Below are 13,802 nucleotides of genomic sequence, written 5' to 3'. Positions count from 1 at the left end.
GGCTCATGCACATACTCATAAACTGACACAACTCCCACTCGTTCACTCACTGAAGCACATGCACACACATATGCACTCAGAAACTCACGCGCACACTCACAAACACACACAAACTCCCACTTACTAAGACAAACGAACACTCAGAAATACTAAAACTCACTCACTGAGGTGCGTGCGCGCACACACACACACCCTACCACAACCTGTACAAAGCAAGACAACACTGCCCCCCCCCCCAATATCAGCATTCCTGAGGATGTCCCAGAAGAACAAGAAAGAAGCAGTTATTAGAATAATTTATTTTAAATGCTGCAGGCAGGCCTCCCCTTTGATTTAGTCAAATGGCAATTCTGGATCTGAGTGAGTGGTTGTGTGATAAAGAGGACAGCACAATGTTATTGATGTGCCTGAATTGTTGAAGTGTTTGCGGAGGCATATGTGTGTTCTGGAGAAATGTATGGGTGTCTCGAAATGTGAGACACAGACTTCACTGGGGTAACAGAACAAAGAATGATGGAAGCGTATTACTGTTGCTTCAGCTCAGTGTTCTGGTGTCCAAAAGACTGGCAGCACAGGAATGATATTCAAAGTGCCAGTAGGTGTTGGCTCAACTTACACAACAAGAAGAATGCATGCAGACTGCAGCAGCCTTTCCGTGACTAGCTCCAATTTATCTGTTTCATTCTAGGGCAGGATATTGAAGCCAAGCCAATGGCAGGTGAAACAAGCCAAAGAACTCAAAGCTAAGCAGCTTTTCATAATTTGAAATCATCTGTAGCTAATGCCGTATGTAAAGCTTATTGCCTCAAGAGTTTGGCTACAAAGAGTTGTTTGGAGTGCCCTTAAGTTGTAAGAGACAAATATGATTTTTTAAAAATCCGAACAGTCCTCGCAATTTAGTTTCAACTTGATAGTCTTGAAGCAGCTGCTTAAACTGTCATTGAGAAATCATTCTGAACTGAAAAAATATTATGAATAATTCTCCCAGACCACAATCATCAACACCACTCCAATGCATTTAATATTACATTAATGTAGCATCTTTCTTGACATGAGTGCATTTGACAACTTAGAAAATCTTTGAAAGCACAGTCACAGCTGTAAATAAGAAAACCCACAAACAGCAATGTGGTGCTCTGATCATAGATGCTGATTTAATGATAAGTGTTGTCCAGGAAAATTTGGGATATTTTGTGTTGATCTGAGAAATCAGTTTAATTTCTTATCTGAAAGATGGATCTAACTATATTGGGATATCCTGCAGTTTCTGACTATGTGGGGTACAGTCTTGAACCTACAACCGAGCACCAGAAAATACAGCTTTATTTTTGGGTGAAGTACAGTGAGCAGCTTATTCACCAAAGGGGTGAAAGGTTAAGACAGCACTTCCTTCGTGGGATCCTGAAACTAGATGTTCTTTATGAGCTTGCTCAATGTTTTTAACAAGCTGCTCCACTCTGTGTGGACTTTTCCCGTCTATTCTTTGCCTGCTGTCTAGACAGCAACATGGCCTATATACAAATCTGGCCAGGGATTCCAGTTCTTTCTTCCCTTTCTTTCTTTTCCAATTTCCTCATTCGCTGTGGCTATCTAGCCAAAATATCTACAGTGACCCCTCCACAATTCTATTGGCATATGATGGCACCCTACTTTGGAAAGGCCTGGGGAGAAAAGTTATTGGTAGTTACTTTTTCTGACATTGATAAAGAACTCAGAACATGGAGTAGTGTACTGCAGTACAGGCCCTTCAGCCCAGAATGTTGTGCCAACCTTTTAACCTACTCCAAAATCAATCTAACCCTTCTCTCCCTCAAAGCCCTTCACTTTCCTTTCATCTATCTGCCTATCTAAGAGTCTCTTAAATGTCTCTAATATATCTGCTTCTACCAGATATGTTCCATGCACTTTCCACTCTCTGTGTATAAAAAAAGCTACCTCTTACACCTCCCACTGTACATTTCTTCAATCATCTTAAAAGTGTGCCCTCTCGTATTACCTATTGCCACAATGGGAGAAAAATGTTGACTATCCACTGGATCCGTGCCTCTTATTAACCTAAGTCTTATTAACTTACGCATGTCTATCACCTCTCACCTCTCTCTGCTCCAAAGAGAAAAGCCCCAGTTTACGCAAACTTTCCTCATAAAGTATGCTCTCTAATCCAAACAGTGAGAACCAGAACTGAATACAGTACTCCAAGTGTGGTTTAACCAGAGTTTTACAGAGTTGTGCATTACCTCTCAGGTCTTGACCTCCATCCTCCGACTAATGGAGGCCAACAGACCATAAGCTTACTTAACTACTATATCAACTTGTGCAGCAAGTCTGGGGGAATCTATAGATGTGGAATCCGAGATTCTTCTTTTCTTTCACATTGCTAAGGATCCTGGCATTAACCTTATATTACTGAGGCTTTATAAAGCATAGGTCAGTCTGCATTTTGGAGTACTGTGAGCAATTTTGGTCCCCTTATCTAAGAAAAGATGTGCCCTGGAATTGGAGTGAATCCAGAGAAGGTTTACAAGAATGATCCCTGAAATGAAAGGGTTAACGTATGAGGAGTGTTTGATGGTTCTGGGACTGTACTTGTTGGAATTTAGAAGAATAAGGGAGATATCTTTGAAGCAATGGGTCAAGGGATCTAAAACTCAACTGGAGACTGGTGTTGCTTCTGCATCATCCTGAGGACCTTCATTTTACAACAGCCCAAATATTTCTGATAGTCCATGGGAGCTGATAGTCCATGAAGTAGAAGAGACATGCCACGTGTTTATTGACAAAGTTAGGGGCAGCACAGTAGCATAACGGTTGGCATTACACTATTACTGCACCAGCACTTGGGGTTCAGTTGCCAATAGAGAGCTTATATGTTCTCCCTGTTTCCTCCAGGTGCTCCAGTTTCTTCCCACAGTCCAAAGACATGCTGGTTGGTTAATTGGTCACTGTAAGTTGTTCCGTGACTAGGCTAGGATTAAACTGGGGGTTGCTGGGTGGTACAGCTTGAAAGGTCGGAAGGGCCTAGCTCAATAAATAAATAAAATGTCAAGCAACAGAACCTGAAGCCATCACTTTTACCATTGGTTAACAGAAGGTCCGTTTTGTTTTTAAGTGCTGCATACATAATGTATTGGATTCCGTTTACACAGTAACAGACGAGCATTTCTTACATTTCTTTGTAATGAACTGAAATTCTGAAGATTTGCAATGCGACTCAATGTTACTTGTAGATGTTTGCTGATAAGCAAAGCAAGCTGAACAACAGTGAATATTTACTGGTAAACAGCATTTAGTTTGGGAGCTGCAGTTAGTTTTCCCTGTGCAATTATATCAATTTTGTTATTAGAAGTTCAATAGTTGTTGATTTACAATGCTCTGGGGCTTTATTCAAGAGCCATTTGATTTTCCAAGTCAAGCCCTCTGATTCAGATATTTTCTCAGTCTCTTAGTATTGGAACGTGAACAAATGTGGCCATTTCATGGTAGGAAGAATGTTGCTGAGGGCTTGTGTTCTCTCAAACTGTTGTACAATACCGAAGTAGTAAAAGAGCATGAAAGACCAGTGTCCAGCACTGGTCAGCAATTCAAGTCACAAAGGACTACAACACAGAAAAAGGCCTTTGGCCCATCTTGTACAGTACTGTTCAAAAGTCTGAGGCACATATAAATACAGCTAACGTGCCTAAGGCTTTTGCACAGTACTGTATTTGCCAATGTGGAGCGGAGAGTGAGTTTGCACATCTGGCGGGAGCGAAGGACGTTGGGAGTGGCATGGGTGGAGCACTGCAGGAAGGATGTGGGACATGCGGCAGAGAGGGAGCGCCAGAGGCAGGAGGTGGCATGGCCGCAGCCTCACCCAGTCCTGAGATACCAGGCAAGGTCATTTGATTCCAAACAATTGGTTTATCGATCATTACAGAGGCTCCTTACTCAGGCTCCTTCCTCTCGCCCTTCCCCCTTTTCCCAACCATGATCCTCCTCTGCCTGCTATTTCCCACTGTCAGCCCACAACAGACACCCATATCAGAATCAGGTTTATCACCACTCACATGTCTATTGGTTTTTGTTGTGCAGCAGCAGTGCAGTGCAGTACATAAAATCACTGCAGTACTGCATAGAAGTCTGAGATTCCCTTAGACTTTTGCACAGTACTGTATATGCCAGCCTGCCTTCTCCCTTTCCCCATCTACTTGTAGATGGACCATAGCCTTCTATACCTCTCAATCATGTACCCATCTAAACCTCTCTTAGATGTTATAATTGCGCTCATATCAATCACTTACAATGGCAGCTCGTCCCATGATCATACCATCCTCTGAATGATGAAGTCTCCCCTCATCTTCCCCCTAAGTATCACATTTCACCCTAAACCTCAGACCAGTGGTTCTGCTCTCACCCAACCTGAGGGGAAAATGCTTGCAAGCTTTCACTTTATCTATACCTGTCATGATTTTGTATACATACCTCTGTAAGATCCTCCTCACTCCTCTGTACTCCAGGGGATAAAGTCCTACCTTATTCAACCCTTCCCTATAACTCTATAATTGATCCTCAGAGTTTTGTTAACTGTGATGCCAGAAATTCCAACCACAATTCACTGGAAATGTCTGGAAATCCAGTGTGGGAGGGAGTGATGCTATTTTCTTTAAAGTTGTGTCCTGATCAGCCTGTCTAATTAACATATTATATCACAAACACGTGGTAATCTGCAGATGCAGGAAATCCAGAGCATCAGAGCAACACAGACAAAATGTTGGAGGAACTCAGTAGGCCAGGCAGCATCAATGGAAATGAGTAAACAGTTGATTTTTTGGGTTGAGACCCTCTTTCAGGTCTGCAAGGAAAGGGGTGGGGGGAGAGAGGTCTGAATAGAACGGTGATGGGAGGTGAAAGAGGCTAGTTAGAAGGTGAGGCCAGGTAGATGGGAAAGGCCAAGGGCTGGAGAAGAAAGAATCTGATAGGAGAGGAGAGTGGACAGTAGGAGAAAGGGAAAGAGGAGAGGAAGTAACAGGCAGGTGAGAAGAAGTAAGAGATCAGAGTGGGGAATAGAGGATGGGGGGAGGGTAGTTTTGTTTACCGGAAGGAGAAATCAATATTCGTACCATCAGGTTGGAGGCTACCCGGACAGAATATAAGGTGTTGCTCCTCCACCCTGAGGGCAGCTTCATCTTCCCACAAGAGGAGGCCATGGACCGACACATCAGAATGGGAATGGGAATCGGAATTAGAGTGTTTGGCCTGCCTGTGGCAGATGGTGCAGAGATGCTTTAAGTGCACTACCGTGCTTAGTAGGCCAACAACTTTTATATTCTAGATATTGTTCAATTATATTTAGAAGCTTCTGAGAGTGAAAGAGTATGTAAAATTATACTCAGAACACTGTGCAAGGATAAATATTTCACTGATATTATGAGATCTGTGAGTCTTGGACTTGCTCATGAGCCACAGTTCGGCATTCAACCATTCGTCGCTTTAGCTGATGTGATTTCCCGAGCAAGTGGTAACAGCAAATGAATCCTGTCCTGTCAACCTTGTCTTAAAATCCATCTCGCACCATGTCAATATTGAACAACTCACTTCAGCAGCTTGTCCGCAGTCTCCAATCAGAAAGCAGTTATGATTAATTTGGCAGTCAGTCAGACCAATTGTTTCAGTCGTTGGGAATTCTGGTTTCGCATTTTGATTCACAATATGAATGGGTGCAGAAAACACAAGTCGGCCTTTTTTAGGTCACGCCAGTGGTTCATTGGCCATATTTTATTCGTTTTAGGTGCAAGTAATCAAAACTAATTTGCAGCATATTTTCAAGGAAGGCGCATCATATTTTATAGATTATTGTTAGGAAGCACACTGTAACCCATAGATCATTCCTTTAGTGATGGATTATAGAGATTTTCCAACACAAATTGAAGAATTTCAAGGCCGTGTACTTTTATACTTCATTACAATCTGGCAAAACTAATTGAAGTTTTATCTAAGAATCGCATGGTCAGAATTATTAATGTACAGTTTCTGCATCGTCTTTGATATATTTATTTTTTTATTATTGTTTCTTACTAGGAACCTAGCAATTGGAATTGGACTGCAGAATTTCCCAGAAGGCCTTGCAGTTAGCTTGCCATTGCGTGGTGCTGGAGTGTCCACGTGGAAGGCATTCTGGTGAGTAAGTGGGAAATAAGTGTTGGTGAAGAAATAATAAAATACATTTAATCCATTTGAAAATCTAAGCAGAAAGTTGAAAATCCTTGAGTTAAGAAAAGAACATAGTCACTTCCACTGAACTCGCATATTTTACTTTGCTTCTGTGGTTGTTTTGGGAGTTAAGATACAAGTGACTCTCAGCTCTGCAATGATAATACTGTCTAGTTACTCATTTCTATCACGGTGAAATTATTTTTAAATAACAATTGTTGGCTAACTGATTATTTGGTCAAGACCCTATTAGGACCCATTGTTGAAACTACCGTGGCAGGTAGTGCTCAGCTGGTTTAGCTCTGAGACATAGCACCCTAATTCCCTGCTAAGAGGCAGAATTAGAAACAGATCACTTCTTATTAAAGCTGGGAGGGTTTTTTTTTTAAACATAAAGTTGTTATAGATGATCAAAATCGTTAAATAATTTTTAAAAATAGACATTAACTGTTAATTAACAGTCACATGAACAATTCAATCAAACATGAAACTAAATTAATTTTAAAAGTCACTCTCACCACTCTGCTGGCCAAGAGTCCATCTTCAAATGCATGGGATCGATTATAATTGATAAGGAACTCGCAAGAGCTAACTCAAGGGGGCACAGTTTTAAGGTGCTTGGAAATAGGTACTGAGGGAATGTTTTTCACACAGGGAGTGGTGGGTGCGTGGAGTGCACTGCTGGAGGTGGTGGTTGAAGCAGATGCAATAGGGTCTTTTAAGAGCCTCTTAGATAGGTACATGGAGCTTAGAAAAATAGAGGGAAATTCTAGACAGCTTCTAGAGTAGGTTACATGGTCAGCACAACATTGTAGGCTGAAGGGCCTGAAATGTGCTGTAAATTTCTGTGTTCTATGTTCTATAAGAGCGATATCCATTCAGGACTGTGGTCCTCCAATAGACCACAACGACAGAGCAGAGTTAAGGATGTGGCTGCATTTCCCATTTAGCAAGTCCTGGTTAGGTTCATGGGAAAGGCCAAATGTTAGCAATTCCCTTTGAAATCCTGTCATCACAAATCAGCCTAGTGTCTGGAAGATGCATTTTGTTCCATCTGAGTGGATTCTTATGATCAGTGTTACACTTGGAACAGTTCTGAAAGTGTTCAACCTGAACATGTCTAGAATGGCAGAAATGAATTACAGTCCCATGAGATAACTTCAACTAATAGTCTTCCACTGGAATGCATTTGGCTTCATTTTGACAGATGGAACCATCATCATCTGTCAGAATCTAGTTCAGAACATAGCATGTAAAAGATGAAATTTTTAAAACTGCGAGGCTTTCTGAGCTGTGAGTATGAAGAGTGTTGTGTAACAAAGTGCATGAGATATTCAGCCTGAATTGAACCTCATTGTCAAGAGTATGTCAATAGTCCAATAGTACCAGCTGCCACCACCATCTCCACCACATTCTGAGGGCAACCAGCTGATGTATTTGGCCCCCACTTCATCTATGTCCTGGGAACAAATGAATAAACATTACACAGACAGAATATATTGGCTGAATGAGATACTACTTCAGGTTTTGAGATCTGAACAAATCTGCTGGAGCCAATTTCACAGCTTAGCTTTTGGAATGAGTAGACTGGGAGGGGAGGGAAACACTTTGCTCAAAGAGTCAAAGTCAAAGTAAGCTTTATTATCATAGTACATATATGTCACCACACACAACTCTGAGATTCATTTTCCCGCGGGCATACTCAGCAAATATGCAACAGGATCAGTGAAAGATCAAATAGAGCATTGAAGACAACAAGTTAAAGAGTGGGAACGTCTCAGTAGATGAGTGTAGTTATCCTCTTTTGTTCAAGAGCCTGATGGTTGAGGGGTAGTACCTGTCCTTGAACATGGTGGTGTGAACAGTGACGCTCTTGTGCATTCTACCTGATGACAACAGTGAGAAAAGAGCATGATCTGGGTGGTGACGATCGTTGATGACGGACTCTGCTTTGTTATGACGGTGTTTCATGAAGATGTGTTCAATAGTTGGGAAGGTTTTACCCTTGATTTACTTGGCCAAATCCACTACCTTTTGTAGGATTTTCCATTCAAAGGCATCGGTGTTCCCATACCAGGCCATGATGCAGCCAGTCAATACACTCTCTATTTTAATCCCTAATTCTGCTCGTATGTCTTATGGTCTTGTCAAAAGTTATGGGGAGAAGGCTGGGAACTGGGTTTGAGGAGGAGAAAATAAAAGGATCAGCCAGGATTGAATGGCGGAGCAGAGTTGATGGGCCAGATGGCCTAATTCTGCTCCTATGTCTTATTACACTCCGAGAGAAGTTTGTCAAAGTTTTTGGTGTCATGCTGAATCACTAGAGACTCCTGAGGAAGTAGAGGAGCTGTTGTGCATTCTTTGCAAATAGGATTTCCCAGTGGCCAACCATTTTTATTCCAATCCCCATTCCCAGTCCAAATTGTCAGTCCATGGCCTCCCCTACCGCTACAATGTGGCCACTCTCAGGATGAAAGAGCAATACTTCATATTCTGTCTAGGTAACCTCCAACCCTGATGGCACAAACATAGATTTCTCTAACTTGTGGTAATTTTTCCCCCTCCCTTTCCCTCTTCTTTCATTCTCCATTCCTCCTCCCCAGTGCCCCACCTCTTTCTCCCATGGTCCACTCTCCTCTCCTATTAGATTTCTACTTCAGCCCTTACCTTTTCCACCTATCACCTCCCAGTATCTCACTTCAACCCCTCCCCCACACACCTACCTTCACCTATCACTTTCTACCTAGTACTCTCACCCCTCTCCCCACTTTCTTATTCTGGCTTCTACTCCATTCCTTTCCAGACCTGGATGAAGGGTCTCGGCCTGAAATGCCAAACGTTTATTCATCTCCACAGACGCTGCCTGACCTGCTGAGTTCCTCCAGCATTTTGCATGAGTTTTCTAATGTATAGCACTCAGGAGCAATTTCCAGAAGAGTACAGTAATGCACAGTACCTTGAAGAAGGGCAGTGTGCTGCAGAAAGACAGACTGATTTTACAATTCAGAGCTATCAGCTGGACCCATTGCCTTCAGCCACACATACCAGCCAACAGCAGACCATGTGCCCCAGATCTGGCAATGTGGGTGGCTCGCTCTTGGCTGTACACAATTGCACAATTGGTTCTTGTATTCTCTGCAAAAACTTTAAAAAGAGATAAACTTCCCTTCAGGTGCCCTGGGAGGTCTGTCACTAAATAATCCTCATGCATATAAAAGAACGGACAATAGCAAATCAGGCATATTGAATTGGGAGGATTCGGTGTTTCGATTGCTGCTAAAAAAAAGCTAAAAGTATTGTGTTGTTAATAGTCCAAAACCTCCGGCTTTGCCATGTTTTTATTTTGTCTTATCTTATTGGCAGTTAACTTTGTGTCTCCTTCCCAAGCAAATCTGTTTTTTTTTGTGTGATAAAACTTTTTCTTTTCAACACAGCCTGCTTTGATCACATGTCATCACTCTTGAGTGGCTAGTGCAGCAACAGAAAACAGGTTTCTTTGCAGATACTTAGTGTTATCTCCAGATGCTGAGCTCCTTGATAATTCCTATCAGCCACTGTCTCTCACTCTGTTTTTATGCTGTAATGGCACGAGAGAGATTTATTTTAGCCAACTAGCGTGTTTGCACTTGTTTCTGGAGCAATCTTCCTCCGATTTAATCTCAATCTCCTGGAGTGGCCATCTGCATCCCTGTAAAATTTAGTCCGTGGAGGTGGAACAGATCTCTGTGCCCCTTAGCACCCCGACTAAAACAAATCCTTTCCTTTCCTGGGACCATCTGAAGAAGTGTATCCCTGTTTCTTTTATATTTGCTGTTCATCAACATTCAGTGGTAGCTGCGTACCCATTCTGAGAAGATCCCTCCAGCACCTTTTCTTTGACATCCTTCAACAGTGCTCCATCTACACTGTCAACAGGACTGTTACTTTTAGCTACAAATGTCACCTGACTTCCCCAATTTCAAACCCTGGCCAGCCCAATGATCTGGGGGTGCTTGCTGCTTTTTGGATTTTAACTTTTTCTGCTGCTTTCCTTTCCTCTCTTCACTTTAGTGTGCATTTTGCAATGTTCTCCCTTCATCGAAACACTTTTTATCAAACCTACTGCTTCGGTCATCCACATTTCCTGTATCTCTGCCTCAGAGTTATGGAACACTACTGCACGGGAAAACATCCCTCGGCCTGTGGTCTAATTATTGACTAGTTCCCCCTCAATCTGTCTTCCTCCCTTTTAGAACAACGAGTCACATTGGCTCTTTCCCAGTCTTCTGCTAATCTCAGAATTTACTGGTTTAAAAAAAACTTTATCTCTTCCTCCACCTCCTCGAAAACGATTGGGTGCAGACCATGGGGTCCCAGTGATTTATCTGTCTTTATCCCCATGAGTTTCTCTAATACTTTATCCTCCTGATGATTGGGACTTTTACAAGTCTTTCCCTGTTATTTGAAATTAGCGCACCTGATATCTTCGGTGAAGACTGATGAACAGCCATAGCATCTGAGGTCAGGATTGAACACAGATCACTGGAGCTATGATGCAGCAACTGTCACTCTTCTTCTTTCTCTCTCTCTTCGGCTGTCCATCGATTTTGATGTTGACTGAGGCCTGGGCAGGGTTGTATGGAAGACCGGCAGTTGCCCAAGCTGCAAGTCTCCCCTCTCCATGCTACTGATGTTGTCCAAGAGAAGGGCACTAGGCCATACAGCTTGGCACCAGTGTTGTCGCAGAGCACCAGTGTGTGGTTATGTATCTTGCTCAAGGACACAACACGCTGCCTCAGCTGAGGCTTGAACTAGCGACGTTCAGATTACTAGACCAACACCTTAGCCACTTGGCCATACGCCAACTGTATCTACTGTGTCACTGAGGGACTGATTGAAACAGAAGTGTCCAACCCTCCGTTGCAATTGTTGGTTTCTCCCTTCCTCACCCTTGAGGTGAGTCAGCCAGCCACCAGCATTATCACTGACTGGTGACTTGCAAAGATTAGGGAGGATAGGAGGAGAGATAATAGTTTGGCTGTGTAGAAGGTTTTGAAAATGATTTTTAAGAGTTGGGAATAGATTCTATGAAGTCCAGCAGTTGAAGGTCCTCCCATTAGTGACTAGTCAAAGAGTGTGTCATCCAGAAGATTAATATATCCCAACACAAGAGAAAGTAGATGCTGGAATCTGGAGCAACACACAAGATGCTGAAGCAACTCATTATCTCAGGCAGTGTCTAAATAGGGATCCTCCCATGGATGTTTTCTGACCTGCTGAATTTCCCCAGCTTTTTGGATGATGGGGTGCCTGTATCGTACAGACAGGAATCTATGAAGAGTAACCAATTTTGAGATCAAAGTCCCACTTCTTAGTGTTCAGATTCTGCATTCCCTCCATTCTAAAATGTACCACTAAAAATATGTCAAAAAAGATTTTTGAAAAAAAGAAAAGTATCAAAATATTCCCAGTAAATTAAGAGACAAAGATAATTGAGAGTTCTGTAGGGTAGCGTAATTGGGACAAATGTATATAATTCACAACCATTGACATTGAGTTGGGGTTTCGCTTTAAGAGGCTGGTCTGATGTGATAATGTTGTTGCATAAGGATTTTTAGTGCAATTTTGTGTCTATGTTTTGGAGTTCAATAAAATGTATTACAGATTTATTAAAAAATAAAACACCTCACTTTATTTTATTTGCAAAAACCTACAGTACAAATGAATTGATGGATTCAATGATATCAAATCTGGCAATCCAATCCCATAGAGTCAAACCCAAGGCCAGAGGGATACTTGATGAAAATGCTTTTAATCACATGGAGCTCATGAAAGCTATAAATGTATCAAAACTCAAAGTGAGATTTGGTGTCCTTGCTTAGAATGGGCTGGATGTCATTTGAACCCTTGTGTCCATGCCAGCTATTTGCCAAAGCAACTCATTAGTTTCATCCCTGGCTCCTTCTCCATAACTTTGCAATTTTTTTCTTCATTGTATGTTTATTCGAAGACCTCAGTGACCACAGAGGAGTTGCATTCCAGTTCCAACGCATAAAAGGAAAGCTTTTTAACAGCTACTTCCCATTCGCCATCAGATTCCTGAATGGTCCATGAACCCACAAACACTACCTTATTATTTTGCTCTCTCTTTGCATGACGTATTTGTTTAATTATATAGTATTTCTTGTTGCAACTCATATATTAAGTTATTTTTATGTATTGCACTGTACTGTCACAAAACAACAAATTTCATGCCATACATCAGTGACAATAAAGCTGATTCTGTGCTTTCCTTTCCCCTTTATTTTGTACCTATGACCTCTCATCCTTGACCTCTCCACCACTATCCACTCTGTCCAGCCACTTTCATTATTTTATATATAACCACAATGTTGCTTCTGTCTAATTGTCACGCCTAAACTTTCACCTAACATTTCATTTTGCTAACTCGACTTGTTCTCCTGTTGTAAAGGTACGGCCAGTTAAGTGGCATGGTCGAGCCAGTGGCGGGAGTAATTGGTGCCTTTGCAGTTGTCCTTGCCGAGCCACTGCTGCCCTACGCCTTGGCTTTTGCAGCTGGTGCCATGGTTTACGTTGTAATTGATGACATCATTCCTGAAGCTCAACTCAGGTGAGAGCCAAATAATGCCTTGTAACTTCATTGCACTTTCACTGTTGTCTTTCCCAGTTAACCAGTCAAAAGCAAAGGTATGCAAACTCTGGAATTCTGATATAAATACAGAAATACTGGAAATTCACCAGCAGAAGGATCATTATAATGATCAGATAAAGGTTGAATACAGCACAGTATAGATCAGTTGCAGTTATGGGCAGAGAAATGGCAGATGGAGTTTAACCCAAATATATGTGAGGCATTGGTAGGGCAAGTGCAAGGAAAAGGTACACCGTTAATGGCAAGACCCTGAACAGTGTTGTTGAGCAGAGAGCTCTTGGGGCCCAAGTTCATTGCTCCATGAAAGCGACGACACAGTTCGATAGGGTGGTTAAGAAGGCTTATGGAATGCTTGCTATTATTAGTTGAGGCATTAAGTCCAAAAGGCAGGAGACTGTGTTCTTACTTTTTTAGAACTCTGACTAGGACACATCTGGAGTATTGCACATCGTTCTGGGCGCCCCACTATAGGAAGGAAGCTGAGGCTTTGGAGAGGGTGCAGAAGAGGTTTATTAGGATGCTGCCTGGAACAGCGGGCACGTGCTATCACGAGAGGCTGGACAAACTTGTTTTCTTTGGAGCGGTGGAGGCTGAGAGGAGATCTGATAGATGTTCATAAGATTATGAAAGGCATCGAATGAGTAGATAGGGAGTATTTTTTCCCATGGTAGACACTAGGTTACATGGTCGGCACAACATTGTGGGCCAAAGGGCCTGCAGCATGCTGTAGATTTCTATGTTCTTTGTTCTGTGTATTTCTAATACCTGAGGACATGTATTAAAGGTGTGAGGGGGTAGGTTCAAAGGGGACGTGAGGAGCAAGTTTTTACTCAGAGAGCTGTGGATACCTGGAATGCAATATTTGGAGAAGTGGTCGAAGCAAATATATTCGAGGCTTTTAAAAGGTGTTTAGATAGGCACATGAATATGAGAAAGATGGAGAGATATGGACATTGTATAG

The 13,802-nt window shown here is 42.2% G+C and overlaps 1 protein-coding gene across 7 annotated transcripts in view; it reads left to right on the top strand.

Annotated features, from left to right (window-relative positions):
- Nucleotides 1-13,802, top strand: part of LOC132380011 (zinc transporter ZIP11-like) — a 795,493-nt gene that overhangs the window by 772,809 nt on the left and 8,882 nt on the right. For all 7 annotated transcript variants that reach the window (XM_059948461.1, XM_059948456.1, XM_059948455.1 and 4 more), the window contains 2 exons: nucleotides 6,058-6,156; nucleotides 12,641-12,799. In XM_059948461.1, coding sequence (XP_059804444.1) covers nucleotides 6,058-6,156; nucleotides 12,641-12,799 — 258 coding nt within the window. The remainder of the gene's footprint in view (nucleotides 1-6,057; nucleotides 6,157-12,640; nucleotides 12,800-13,802) is intronic.

This window comes from Hypanus sabinus, chromosome 23 (genome assembly GCF_030144855.1).
Source record: "Hypanus sabinus isolate sHypSab1 chromosome 23, sHypSab1.hap1, whole genome shotgun sequence".
NCBI classification, from domain to species: Eukaryota; Metazoa; Chordata; class Chondrichthyes; order Myliobatiformes; family Dasyatidae; genus Hypanus; species Hypanus sabinus.
The sequence above is the reverse complement of the archived record's forward strand: the minus strand, read 5'-3'. Positions and strand labels throughout refer to the sequence as shown.